Source organism: Polistes fuscatus, unplaced genomic scaffold (genome assembly GCF_010416935.1).
Source record: "Polistes fuscatus isolate 324 unplaced genomic scaffold, CU_Pfus_HIC Scaffold3, whole genome shotgun sequence".
NCBI lineage: Eukaryota > Metazoa > Arthropoda > Insecta > Hymenoptera > Vespidae > Polistes > Polistes fuscatus.
This window is the reverse complement of record NW_025113107.1, coordinates 7,972,116-7,984,014: the sequence shown is the minus strand read 5'-3', so window position 1 is coordinate 7,984,014 and position 11,899 is coordinate 7,972,116. Positions and strand designations below refer to the sequence as shown.

Below are 11,899 nucleotides of genomic sequence, written 5' to 3'. Positions count from 1 at the left end.
GCATAGGTAATTATTATGCAATATACAATAATTCTCTGCTAGTATCTAATAAGAAATGAGATTTTTACCCTTCGTCTTTTCAAGAGATGCAAACAAAATTATATTTATAATCTCGGATTTGTAACGATATACTGATGAAATTATTATGCGATTAATCATGAAAAGTGGGATAAATTTATCTTATAAAATATAAATAATTGTAATATTAAATAAAATCACATAAAGATTAATTTTCTTTTACCGTTACGATTGACGACAAGAATGAAAAGATCTAATGTCGAAAAAATAAAGAAAAGAAAAATATTGTAAAAAGGAATGAAATTCATATGGAAATTGGAACACGTAGTACAGTATAAAATATAATATAAAAGAAAACAATATAACCGTTGTGTTATTGGATCGATGCAAACGATGAACGAGATGAGAAGTCTACCAAATAAAAGATTAAATCTTCGAAAGGGGCATATATTATATTTTCTTGTTCTCTTTCGTCCTTCCAAGGAAATATCCGTCATGATGAACGTCGGCCATTATGATCTCTGCGAAATGTTTCTACGTTAGTTTCCTCTTACAATCCTACTCGCAATTCTCTCTTGTGTCGGTTTCTCCACTCCGTGTGCGTTTCAACGAAGAACGCGCCGTATAATCAACGACGCGTGAAAAGGGCTCTGAAAGTAAGCGGTGAACGGAGAAGAAGAAAAAGGGCCGGAGGAGGTCGGGCTCTCTTCGAGTTGTTGTTGGATAAGTCAGTGAAAATACAAAGAGAAAAAAAAAAAAAAAACGAACGAGATCTAATTTCCACTCGAACTAATGCAACATTTCCTTTACTTATTTTTATCTTCTTTTTCTTATAATTACTAATTTGTAATTTTAATAAAACAAATATTACATTTCGTTTTAAAGCTAACATAAAACTTTTCGATTTAAATAGTATTTTTTTTGCGTCTTCAAATCTAATTTACTTTTACTTTTTTCGTCAAGGGGTAGATGATAAAACAACTCTAACTTTATTCTCAATCTATACCTCGGAATAAACAATACGAATTTTTTTCTATTGAATAATACTACGAGCCAGGATCGAAGTTATATATTGTATCAACGACAAAAATTCTCGGCTTTTTCTCATCACTGAATTCGTTTTTTATAAGAATATAAAAGTGAGGAAAAAAAGAAAAAGATAAAGAAAAAGGAAAAGAAGAAAAGAAAAGAACGAAGTGGAAGAGTAAAGAATCTAAAAGAAAAAGTATAGAGAAAGAGAGAGCGCAAGGCGTTACGGAGATATCTGGAAAGGGACTTGGAAAAGGGACTTGACAAGGGAGGACGAAAGGGAGGACAAACGGCGTCGTCACCGTTGACTACTACGACTACTACTACGACTACTACGGCAACTACGACGACGGAGTCGGCGATGCTCGTGTTTGTTCGCGTATCCATCCGTGTACTTCTGAGGGCGGAGACCGCAGAGTATTGATTTCACCCTCTTTGCCTCGCGCCGCGGTGTCAGCACCCACCACCCCTCCAACATAGTTGGAAACGGCACGGCGTCGCCACCGTGGTGGTGGTGGTGGTGGTGCTGCTGCTGAAGCCACCACCCATCCACCCTCGCTTCCTCTCTTCTCGACATCCCAATTTTACTCAAAGCAAAACCGCATTGTTGAAAACGCGAGACCATCCTCCTCCTGCTCCTCCACCCCCGCGTAATCCTTCACGCACACTAACGTAAACGACACTATTATATCTTCTTCTTCTTCTTTTTCTTTATCTTCTCTCTTTCCTTTATTCACCTATCCACCCTCGACTGGACCAATCAAACCTACCAGAGTCCAATTCTGTAAAAAGCTGGATAGAATACTAAAAAGAGAAAGACTCGAAGAATACAAGAGCATTTTTCTTTGCTTATCTTGAATTCTTGATTCTTATATATCTTTCACTACCCCCGTATTAAACATGATTCTCGAGAATGAACCTTTCTTCCTCTCGTCGTTTTCATTCGCCTCTCAAATATATTCGAATAATTCCCCGAGATATGCGGATAATTAATTGTAAGAGGAGATAATGAACCCGCGTGTATTGCTGGTGTATTTATGTAAGTACTTGATTACTTTACACGATTCGTTGGTGCCTAGGCAAATCTGTAATTTCCTAGTAATTCGTTCGAGATCTTAGACGACATACACAGTCATTTCCCGTTGAGAAAGGTGTAGGAAGGAAGGAAGAAAGGAAGGAAGGAAGGAAGGAAGAAAGTTGTGCAAGCGGAAAGTAATTTTAGGAGGTAGTCGTTTGTCGCGAGGACGAGAAACTACCAGGAGGGGGGGGGAGACTTTTCCTTCCTGCTCTTCCAAGTATAACGAGAACGATATTCCAAGGAGCAACTAAATAAATCCTTCCTTTCTTTCTCTCCTTTAATTTAACTTAACCCAAAGTAACAACAAAACTAAAACGATGTATTTTCTTCTTCTTATTATTATTATTATTATTATTATTTTTACCCCTCTTTTCCTAGCGACGCAATAAAAATTCCGTTTTTTATTTTCATTCGACGAAAGCGACGGCAGCAATGTTGGTTGCAACTGAAAAATGAAAGATTAAATTTACACGACAAAAATGTTAGAAACTTAAAAACTGCAATTTATCGAGTCTTGCTTTTATGGATGGATGTGCCACCCTAATGTTATAAGCACGGAATGTCAAATGGTTATACAAAAATACCGTTCTACGTTGCGAACGTTTATTATGAAATTATCAAAAATGTGAACCAGAGGAGAATACGAAAAAAAAAAAAAAGAAATATATAAATGAAGGGAGAGAGCGGAACGAGTGTTGAAATAATTCAACAAAAAATAACGAACCTATGGAAGACGAAGAAGAGAGAGAAAAAAAATAAAAAAAATAAAAAAGAGAGAAAAAGAGAGGAGGATGAAATAATGGAAGCGTTGCAGAATGTAAATAAACGCGATGCTATCGACGAAAATCGAGACGGTACGTGGGTGGAACGTACGTGTATCTATTATATAGACTCACGTATATTCGTGTGATGAAACTGTGTACAACCGGGGCTGGATTATTTCCCCCGAAGCTGAGGGAAAAGGGGAGAGAGAGAGAGACAGAGAGAGAGAGAGAGAGAGAGAGTCGGCTTTGGTAGGTTGCACGTCGCAGGGTGCTGCGATAGATCCACCCTCCGCGTTACCGAGTCTGGTTTCACCCTCGTTCCACCCCCGTTAGCGAACGTCGATAAACGTCAATTCGCAGTCTGGGGTGCGATCAAAAATATTTACTAAACGACGCGTCGAGCGACTCGACCGAATCCCTGGCCTTTCCTGCAAGATGATCTTCCTATTTTTTACCTAAATATACAATATGTATCTTTGTCCGACGTAAACTCGGTGATCGGAAACCGCGAATCACCTTTTACGGCTACGTAATGAAGGGAAAAAAGAACAAAAAGAAAGAGAGAGAGAGAGAATCAGATTACATTTTCTCTTTTCACATTTCGTTCTCTATGGAATCACAAAAACGTTGATGACCTGAAATTCGGAATTCGAAGAGTTTTATTTCGAATGCTCGATTAACACTTTAACGACCGCACGTCTACGCAGTCAAACGTCGTCAGGGGCCGAAAAAAAAAAAAGAAAAAAAATAGGCAATAATTACCTATAATCAAAGACGTGACAATGAAATATGAAGCCAATAGCAGTATCCACAATTGTTTACATTTATAAATTATCACATAAAGAGTGTGGTACTGGCCAAAAACCTTCGGCGGTAACATCACACACATGTTGTGTGAGCGGTCGTTAAAGTGTTAAACAGAATTCTTCTTTTCCCCTCTCCCCCTTTTTTGTTTTGTTTTAAACGAACGGATATTTAAATCGCATTTGCGCTAATTGATGACTTTGAAAAACAACAACGTATGGATTAACTTTTTTAATTAGGGAGAATCCCTATAACGATTTTTGATCAAATTCATTTGCAAATTGATCTCTCTAAAGTTTCATCGTTTAAAAAATCATAAGCATTACGCAAATAACGGGAACGGAAATGATTTGTCTCATCGGATGCTTTCATTCGCCAGAGTTAGATAGAGGGTTAAAAAAAAAAAAAGTATTTAGCAGAAACGCGATTCGTAGATGGTCTGATCCAATTAGGTTCGGTTTAACTCGAAGAATACTGCTTTAGACTCGTTTTCAGTTCGTCTGTCTATTCGTTTGTCTCATTTTGTCTTTCTTTAAAAGGAACTCGACAGCTGGAATCCAGGACTATGGGTTGTGCTTAACGCACGTGCGCTGGAAGGCTAATGCTAATGAGCGTAGAACTCGTCTGGTAATTGACTGAGAAGTGCGACCACGCGCAATTTATTTTACCCCCACCCCGTGACTCTTACAACCCCTAACCGTATACGATGATTCCAGATCGACGTTTATTCTTACGCGTATTGATCGATCATCCGATCGACGATTGATCTCTCTCTACGTCAATCATTTTCATTTCTTTCTCTCACTTTTTAGATCTTATTTGGTTTTCTTCCATTTTCACGCGAGTTTTAAGGATCGAAGATCCTACGGCAAGATACGCGATCGAGTTTTTCTCATCGACGAGTATGCAGATAACATTTACGAAAAAGGAAATTAACTTCTATTTACTTCGATGAGAAAAACGAAGATACCTCGAGTCAACTTCCTTCACGGTTTTTACGATTTAAAATAACGATTCGATTGGTAGCTGCTTCAACCTCGACGTTAGATTACTTTCATTAATTTCTACGTCAAATATATGTTGTTTGTCGAATCAATCAATTCACGAAATAATTATACCGACTTGTTTAAATATGAAAGAGGACAGGATTACGTGCTTATACCATATAAGCACGCGCGTGCGCGCGCGTGTGTGTGTATACGAGTGAGAAACGCGGAGAGAGAACGCGAGTCGATGTGTGCCAAGGCGACTGTTGTGTGCTGTGAAACCTTCGTCGATTCTTCATCGGAACAAGAGGAAGAAAAAAAGAAAAAAAAGAAAAAAGAAAAAAATAATCGAAGAAAGAAAATATTCTCTTCCTTTTTATTTCTTGGAAATAATTCTTACTGCGATTTCTGAATCTTCAAGGCCCTAGAGTTCTACGCTTGGAAAGGATAACTCTATTTTGTTCTCTCACACAACACGCGCGCGCGCGCACACACACGCGCACACACACACATTCCAATCTAACTCGAGATAAAGAGGGAGAAAGAGAGAGAGAGAGAGTTTCGAGTGAAAAATTCGTGTTGGCCTAGTGTCGAAGCTCAACCGACTCGACGCGTGCGGCCGAGCGTAAAATCGGATAACGTTAGAGACCTTTTCGAGGGGAAATAATGCACGGCTTTTGATGGACGGGATCAAGGAACGATATGTAGCAGCAGGATATACGAGAGCTCGCTGAAAAGAGAAACAGAGCAAGAAGAGAGGAAGAAGAGAGAAAGAGAGTTCTCGATCTTGGTCTCTTGTACGAATCAAATTGAAATGAAAAAAAAAAGAAGGTAACAAAAAGTTTGCAACTTTTTAAATCAATGCGTGAGAAAATCCTAACCGAGGAGTATTTCTAATCGAATTATTTCGAGGAACAAAGTGACTATCGTCGAACGGTAAACGGTAGTCGGTAGTAGCAATTAGAGTAGTAGTAACAGTATCAGCAGCAGTAGTAGCAATAGTAATAGTAGTAATAGTAATAGTAGTAGTAGTAGTAGTAGTAATAATAGTAGCAGTAGCAGTTGTTGAGTAGTAGTAGTAGTAGTAGTAGTAGTAGTAGTAGTAGAAGTAGTTGCAGCAGCAGCAGCAACGGTAGTAGCGGCAGCGGTAAAACTCGCGAGAGGTAAATGAAAAGCCTCGCGAGCGGCTAATTCATTAGATCATTCGCGTTTCCCATAGAGACTAATTAAAATGGTCGATGTTTCGGTCGCAGAGTCGATGAAACGTCTGAAAGACGGGCTAATCGAGAAATACAACGTATATTAAGGAAGTAGACTGTTTGGTTGGTGGACTCCCAGGACGGGTGTTTTACCTTTGGTTCGGAATTGGAGGTCTTCATCTTTTTGGCCGGAGGCGGACTAGCAGCGGTGTCGATGGCCTCCTCGGCCGGCGTGGTTAGGGGTGGTCCCGGAACGGAGGCCACCTTAGTTTGTTCCGGCTTAGCCGGGGCCCCCGCCGCGGTGGCGCTGGCCGGGCTCGGGGGAGGACAGGGCGCCGCGGCGCTAGTCGCCGGGGGCCCGGCCCCGCCCCCCTGCGAGACGGAAAATCCCGTTCTCGAGCTGGGCGGCGGTCCCTGAGTCTGTTGGGGCGCCGTCGCTGCCGGCGTCGGTCCTTGCGACTGGGTTGCTTGTCCCGCCGAGTTCTGACTCTGGGGTGCCGGCGGTCTGGCCGTTCCGTTCATCTCCGGTTTCGACTGTTGCGGCGTATGATTGTTCTGAGGTTGTTGCTTCTCGTGCTTCTCGCGAGCCTTCTCGCGACGGTGTCCGCTCGAGCCGCGCTTGGAACCCGCCGTCGAGGATTGCGCGTTTCCCGTGCCGGTCGCCGAGCCCGGCGAGTGGCTTGGTTTAGATTTGTTCGAGGAAGACGATTGTCCGGTAGCACCGGTCTGCCCGGCCGTGGTACTGTTACCACCGGCCCCGGCACCCCCGGCACCACTACCACCACTACCACCACTACCAGCACCACTTCCACCACCGGCACCACCACCACCACTACCACCACCCGCACCGCTTCCGCACTCCGAATTCTGAGTGTTTTGTCCGACGGAAACCGAAGAAGAACCCCCACCACCGCCGCCAGAACTCGCCGCTGCTGCTGCCGCTGCCGCTGCCGCCGCCGCCGCCACCGCCGCCGCCGAGGACCCTGAAGAAGAACTCGACGACTGAGAGGATCCGTTGTTGCCGTTGTCCTGCGATGAGGCGGTCCCGTTGATCTCGTTCGACTTGACGATCTCGTGTTTGGCCTCGCTGCTCTTCGTGCCGGGCTTCGTACGCTTGATCTTCATTTTGAGGCCCTTGTCGACGGTCGCCGAATGTTCAACGGCCATCTTGCCGGGATTTCCGGCGCTACCGTGTATCACGGCGTTTACTGCGCCCACTACAGTCGCGGCGGACCCTTGCTTTCCTCCCGTAACTAGCTGCTGCTGCACCTGCGAAGATGTTGAACCGTTGCTCGTCTGATTGTTATTAGTAGTACCGTTGTTACCGCCGATGACAATCGGTCCGTTCGCCGTAGGTCCGTTGCCACCTGCGCCTAAGCTACAGGGGCTTTGGGCTCGGCCGTTTCCCGAATTACCGACGACGACGACGCAACCACCACCGGCACCACCAGACGAGGAAGAGTTCGAAGAGGAGGAGGAGGACGACGATGACGAGGACGAGCCTGAGGAGCTCGACGAGGACGATGACACGCTAGACGAGTTAGACGAATTCGAATTGGACGATAACGAAGAAGACTGATTAATCGCGTTCGATACTACAACACTGGACGATACGACAGAACCGGATACAGAGCTGGACGAGTTAGACGAATTCAAAGCTGACGAAGCCGAGTTTTGGAGATGATGATGATTCGGATTATTATTTGTTGCCGATGCTGCCGAGGCAGGCGTAGAAGCCATGCCTGTCTCCGAGAAGCTCAGTTTCTCGTCCCTCGTCTTCTCAATGTCCGCATCAAGATCGCTTAAAAGATCTCCTATGCCAATGTCCCATTCGTTGTCGGCGTATTCAAAATTGTTGGTCGCATTAGTCTCGGCCGAATCCAGTTCATCGGCGTTAGCAGCCACCGTGCTTGTTTTAGCCTCGCGCTGCTGGCACGCACTGCTAGATGACAACGAGGACGGGGGGGAGGAAGAGGAGATGGAAGCTGAGGAGGTAGAAGAAGAGGAGTTGGACGAACCGGATGAACAAGAGATAGAGGAGATAGAGGATGACCCTGCTGCCGCTGCTGCTGCAGCTACTGCAGCTCCTGACTTGTCTCGACCTTGATGATGATGATGATGATGATGGTGATGATGGTGATGATGATGGTGGTGATGTCGATGATGATCCCTCCCAACTGTGTTACGTTCTTGCCTTCTCTGACTACCACCGTTGTTGTTATTATTATTATTACTTCCTATGCAGTTGTTGTTGTTGTTGTTGTTGCCGCCCCCGCTGCTACTACTACTACTACTACTACCACCGCTGTTGCTGCTGCTGCTGCTGCTGCTGCTAAGACTGCCGTTTATGTTACCACCGTTGTCGCTGTGGTTGGTGTTGTTGTTGTTGTTGTTGACGATGCTGCCGTTACTAATAGCACCACCACCACCGATAATACACGGGGATGGTCCTTTGCGGTTAATGTTAGGGAGGCGACCGCCTAGTGGCGTGGTCGCCATGCCCCTGGAAACGTTTCCCCGGCACCCGCCAGCCTGATCACCAACTGCCCACCTTTTCTCACGGATCCCGAATAATGGCAGCGCGAGCGACACGCGTTCGTTTTACCCCGACCACCGCCCGCGAGACGCGCCTCGTCCATCGAACACATCACTTACCCCGCGGCTACTCCTTTGGTGTTCTCGATATCCAAATAAAACAACCCGCGCGCGCACTTCTCTCTTACTCTCTTTATTTTATACTTTATTTCTTTTTTTTTTTTTAATATTTCTATCTCTTCCCTTCTCTCTACACAATAACAACTTTTTTCTTTACTTTAAATTGCGCGCGCGCGCGCGCAAAAACACCTTTTTATGCACCTCCTTCTCTTCTTACTCTCCCTCTTGTGATTCCGTTGATATTTATTTGAATTTATATACTACATATATCCTGGATATTCCCAAACCTTTTTAGATCCAACGAATAGACTCCTTTGCACCATCGACACATAAAGCACTGAAGATTGCGCCCCCTCGGGGCCACGAACACAGGGTCACTACCGATCACGACACATCACCGACACAAACACGACCAATCTTATTTCGAATTCCTACTCTCTGCGATGTTATCCGGTGACTCCGAAGATCTCTGGGAAACTCGCCAAGATCGCTTGGGGTTCCGGCCTTTATTTCTTTCTTCCTTCCTTCCTTCCTTCCTTCCTGGATTCACAGCCGATTCATTTTTCTAGTCCGGTCACGCGACGTCTTAACGATCTTTCTTTCATGCCAAGTTAAACTAAGTTTCGTAGTGCGTTGGATCTGTAACGAAAAAAATAAACGATCTTCGTTATAAAACTTGGAACTTGGTTTTGGTAAAAGCAAAAGTTATCGAGAAAGCGTTAGGCATTATGTTCATAACGTTCAATGCTTCGTCAGCAAACCTCGTATTATTTCGAAAGACATCTTTTGTAGTTTTATCAGCGATAACAAACAAAGCTGCTGCCTTAGAGGTAAAATCTTGGATGGATTTTGGGTGATGGCCAATAATCAGCGAGCACACATCGTTTAACAGTACGAGTGTGTATGTTCACGCACAGTAAAGCAGCTTGTTAGTTCGAGGATTCGATATAACAACTACGTGTTTAGAAAGTAACCACCAACCACCCCTCGAAGATCTCTCATTTCCCTTTATTTTCCTCTCTTTCTAGTCTACAAATTGGTATTTCCACTTAGAGAGGAATTCGTGTCAGGGAACGATTAATTTTACCGGCGGCATTTTGGCCATCGTCCAAACGTACGTACGTTCGTTGGTTGGTTGGTTGGTTGGTTGGTTGGATGGTTGGTTCGTTCGTTCGTTCGTTCGGCATCGGAGACGGCTGGCCGCGCGAGAAAGACCAACCCCCCACCACCATCATCGCTACTACCAAAGCCATCTCTATCGGCATCCTCTCTTCCTTTCCTGCTAGCCCCTTGACCACGATTTCAACTTCCACCTCCCTACCGTTCCCGCAGTTATACACACGCTAACTACCGACCATCGATCAGCTGTCCAACAGTCTGCCTGTCTGCTTTCTCTCTCTCTCTCTCTCATTCTGTGTTAATTTATGTGGACATTAACCGGTCGATGCTTTACCGTTAAACGCTGCTTTATTTAACTAGCAAGAAGATGTTCTCTTCCTTTGGAACAAACTCGAGTAACCAACCTCCTATTGTTTCCGAACTAGCTTCGAATTCACCCAAAGGGGTGCTCTCCTATTCGGTAAAATCGATCCCAACATGTCAAATAATTGATCGAATTTACTGATTCGTTGTTTCTTCTTTTCTAGATTGTCTCGAAACTCTAGACGAAAATTTGCAATTGGCTCGAGATTGTCAATGGAATTAGCACGACAATCGTTCGCTCGATTGGTGAAAAGGTCATCGAGGGTGCAATCCAGCAGGTTGTCCTTCGCTATCGCTAGAACGATTCCATGAATGGAGATCGACGACATGCCTGAGAGAACAATTGGTAAACCCAAACTATTTGCTCCTGTTCCACACCACTCGCTTCTGGTAAACCCCGATCGTAATGACATCAATGAAGTCTATTGCCAACCATTCAGATAGAGTTTACTCCCGTTCGATTGCTACAACGTTCATGCATGGATTCTCTGTTAATGTCCGAACAACGATAAGGACACCCCGTATAATCATACTTCGATTGTTAGATCATTCCACGCAATTGTCTACAATTAACCTATATTTTTCTACTATATCCATAAATTTTCAATCAAGATAATAATAATGAATTCAACCTATCTCGATAGATTATTATTTTGATAATGGTATTGTTAATAAATTAATGTTTTTCTCTAACGATGATTTTCTTATCGTTGTATCAAATATTCAAGGAAAAAAACAAATCTAAATCTATTTGGTATGAAACCTAATGGGGATTTCACAAGTTCTCCGATTACACTCTCGTATCAGTTAGGATACGGTTGGTGGTTCGATCGTATGACTCACGGATCCCGTAACTCTCTAACAAAGTGAAAAAGTATAAACGTAACTCGATCTACTTCGATGTTTGACGAGATCTCCTGGCGTTCCCCAGGAAAAGACGTTAAATCACGCTCGCGTTGTATCAAATTTATTTTTCACGACCAACGGAGAGAAATAGAGCAAATAGAAAATCATGGTCAACTGATATATCGCGTTTCTGTTATGATGCGCATCGTTTAAATTACAAGTTTGCGTATTTTATTAGTCATCTTAATCGAGTCAATGTGTTTTACTTATTGTTTTAATATGAACACGTGATAATAATAAATATACTCAAGTAAATAGAGAAATGAGATATGCTAGCAATTGATTTCTTATAAATTCACAGTTTCTTCTAAATCATATTTTACACCATTAACCAATTAACGGTGGAATTTAGTTTCAAAAGATCACCACAGGGTGCGAATTAAAAACAAGCAACGACGTGTATACACGTCGAACGCAGGGCAAATGGTACTATTATACATTTTACGAAAAACGAGGACGGGTTACACTTTTATTCGTCAAGAAAACCAACAATTCATTTCTCAATACGTTATTCTTACTAAAAGCTTGAAAATTGTCAAAAAATAATAAAATACAGAAACAAGAAAAATTGAAGATAGCAAGACTAAACAAGAAAAATATGAAAATAGTTTGCAAAATTTCAAGCTATCTATGTGTGATATGTTTCAAAGCACGGTACAACGCAAAGTGCGACTTCACAGGTCGTACACCAAAACCTTGTTTCCTTGCGTTTTCCATTTTTTGTGCAAACGACACATCTTCGGAGAGGATTTGGTTTTGATGGAGTAGCCGGCAGAAAATTTGGGAAATGTTTCCCGATAAGCCGTGTTGGTTTTGCGAATTTAGATGGTCGACCAATTTGAGAAACTTGTTTTTAAATAATAAATTATATCAATTAATATCTTATCTATATTATAATCTTTAATTTTGTAAGTTAAGAGTAACATATACATGAATGTTTGATTATTCTTTACATTAGCAATGTTAATACATTACTTA

At 42.9% G+C, this 11,899-nt stretch overlaps 1 protein-coding gene and 1 long non-coding RNA gene across 5 annotated transcripts in view; both read right to left on the bottom strand.

Moving 5' to 3' along the window:
* Positions 1 to 8,664, bottom strand: part of LOC122519176 (zinc finger protein 608-like) — a 48,920-nt gene extending 40,256 nt beyond the window's left edge. Inside the window, exon 1 of one of the 2 annotated variants that reach the window (XM_043638484.1) lies at positions 6,032 to 8,664. In XM_043638484.1, coding sequence (XP_043494419.1) covers positions 6,032 to 8,377 — 2,346 coding nt within the window. In that variant the 5' untranslated portion in view covers positions 8,378 to 8,664. The remainder of the gene's footprint in view (positions 1 to 6,031) is intronic. The other variant, XM_043638485.1, reaches the window with a different exon arrangement.
* A 406-nt stretch (positions 8,665 to 9,070) lies between these two features.
* Positions 9,071 to 11,899, bottom strand: part of LOC122519183 — a 98,526-nt gene continuing 95,697 nt past the window's right edge. For all 3 annotated transcript variants that reach the window (XR_006304269.1, XR_006304268.1, XR_006304267.1), the window contains one exon: positions 9,071 to 9,172. This is a non-coding gene — a long non-coding RNA (uncharacterized LOC122519183). The remainder of the gene's footprint in view (positions 9,173 to 11,899) is intronic.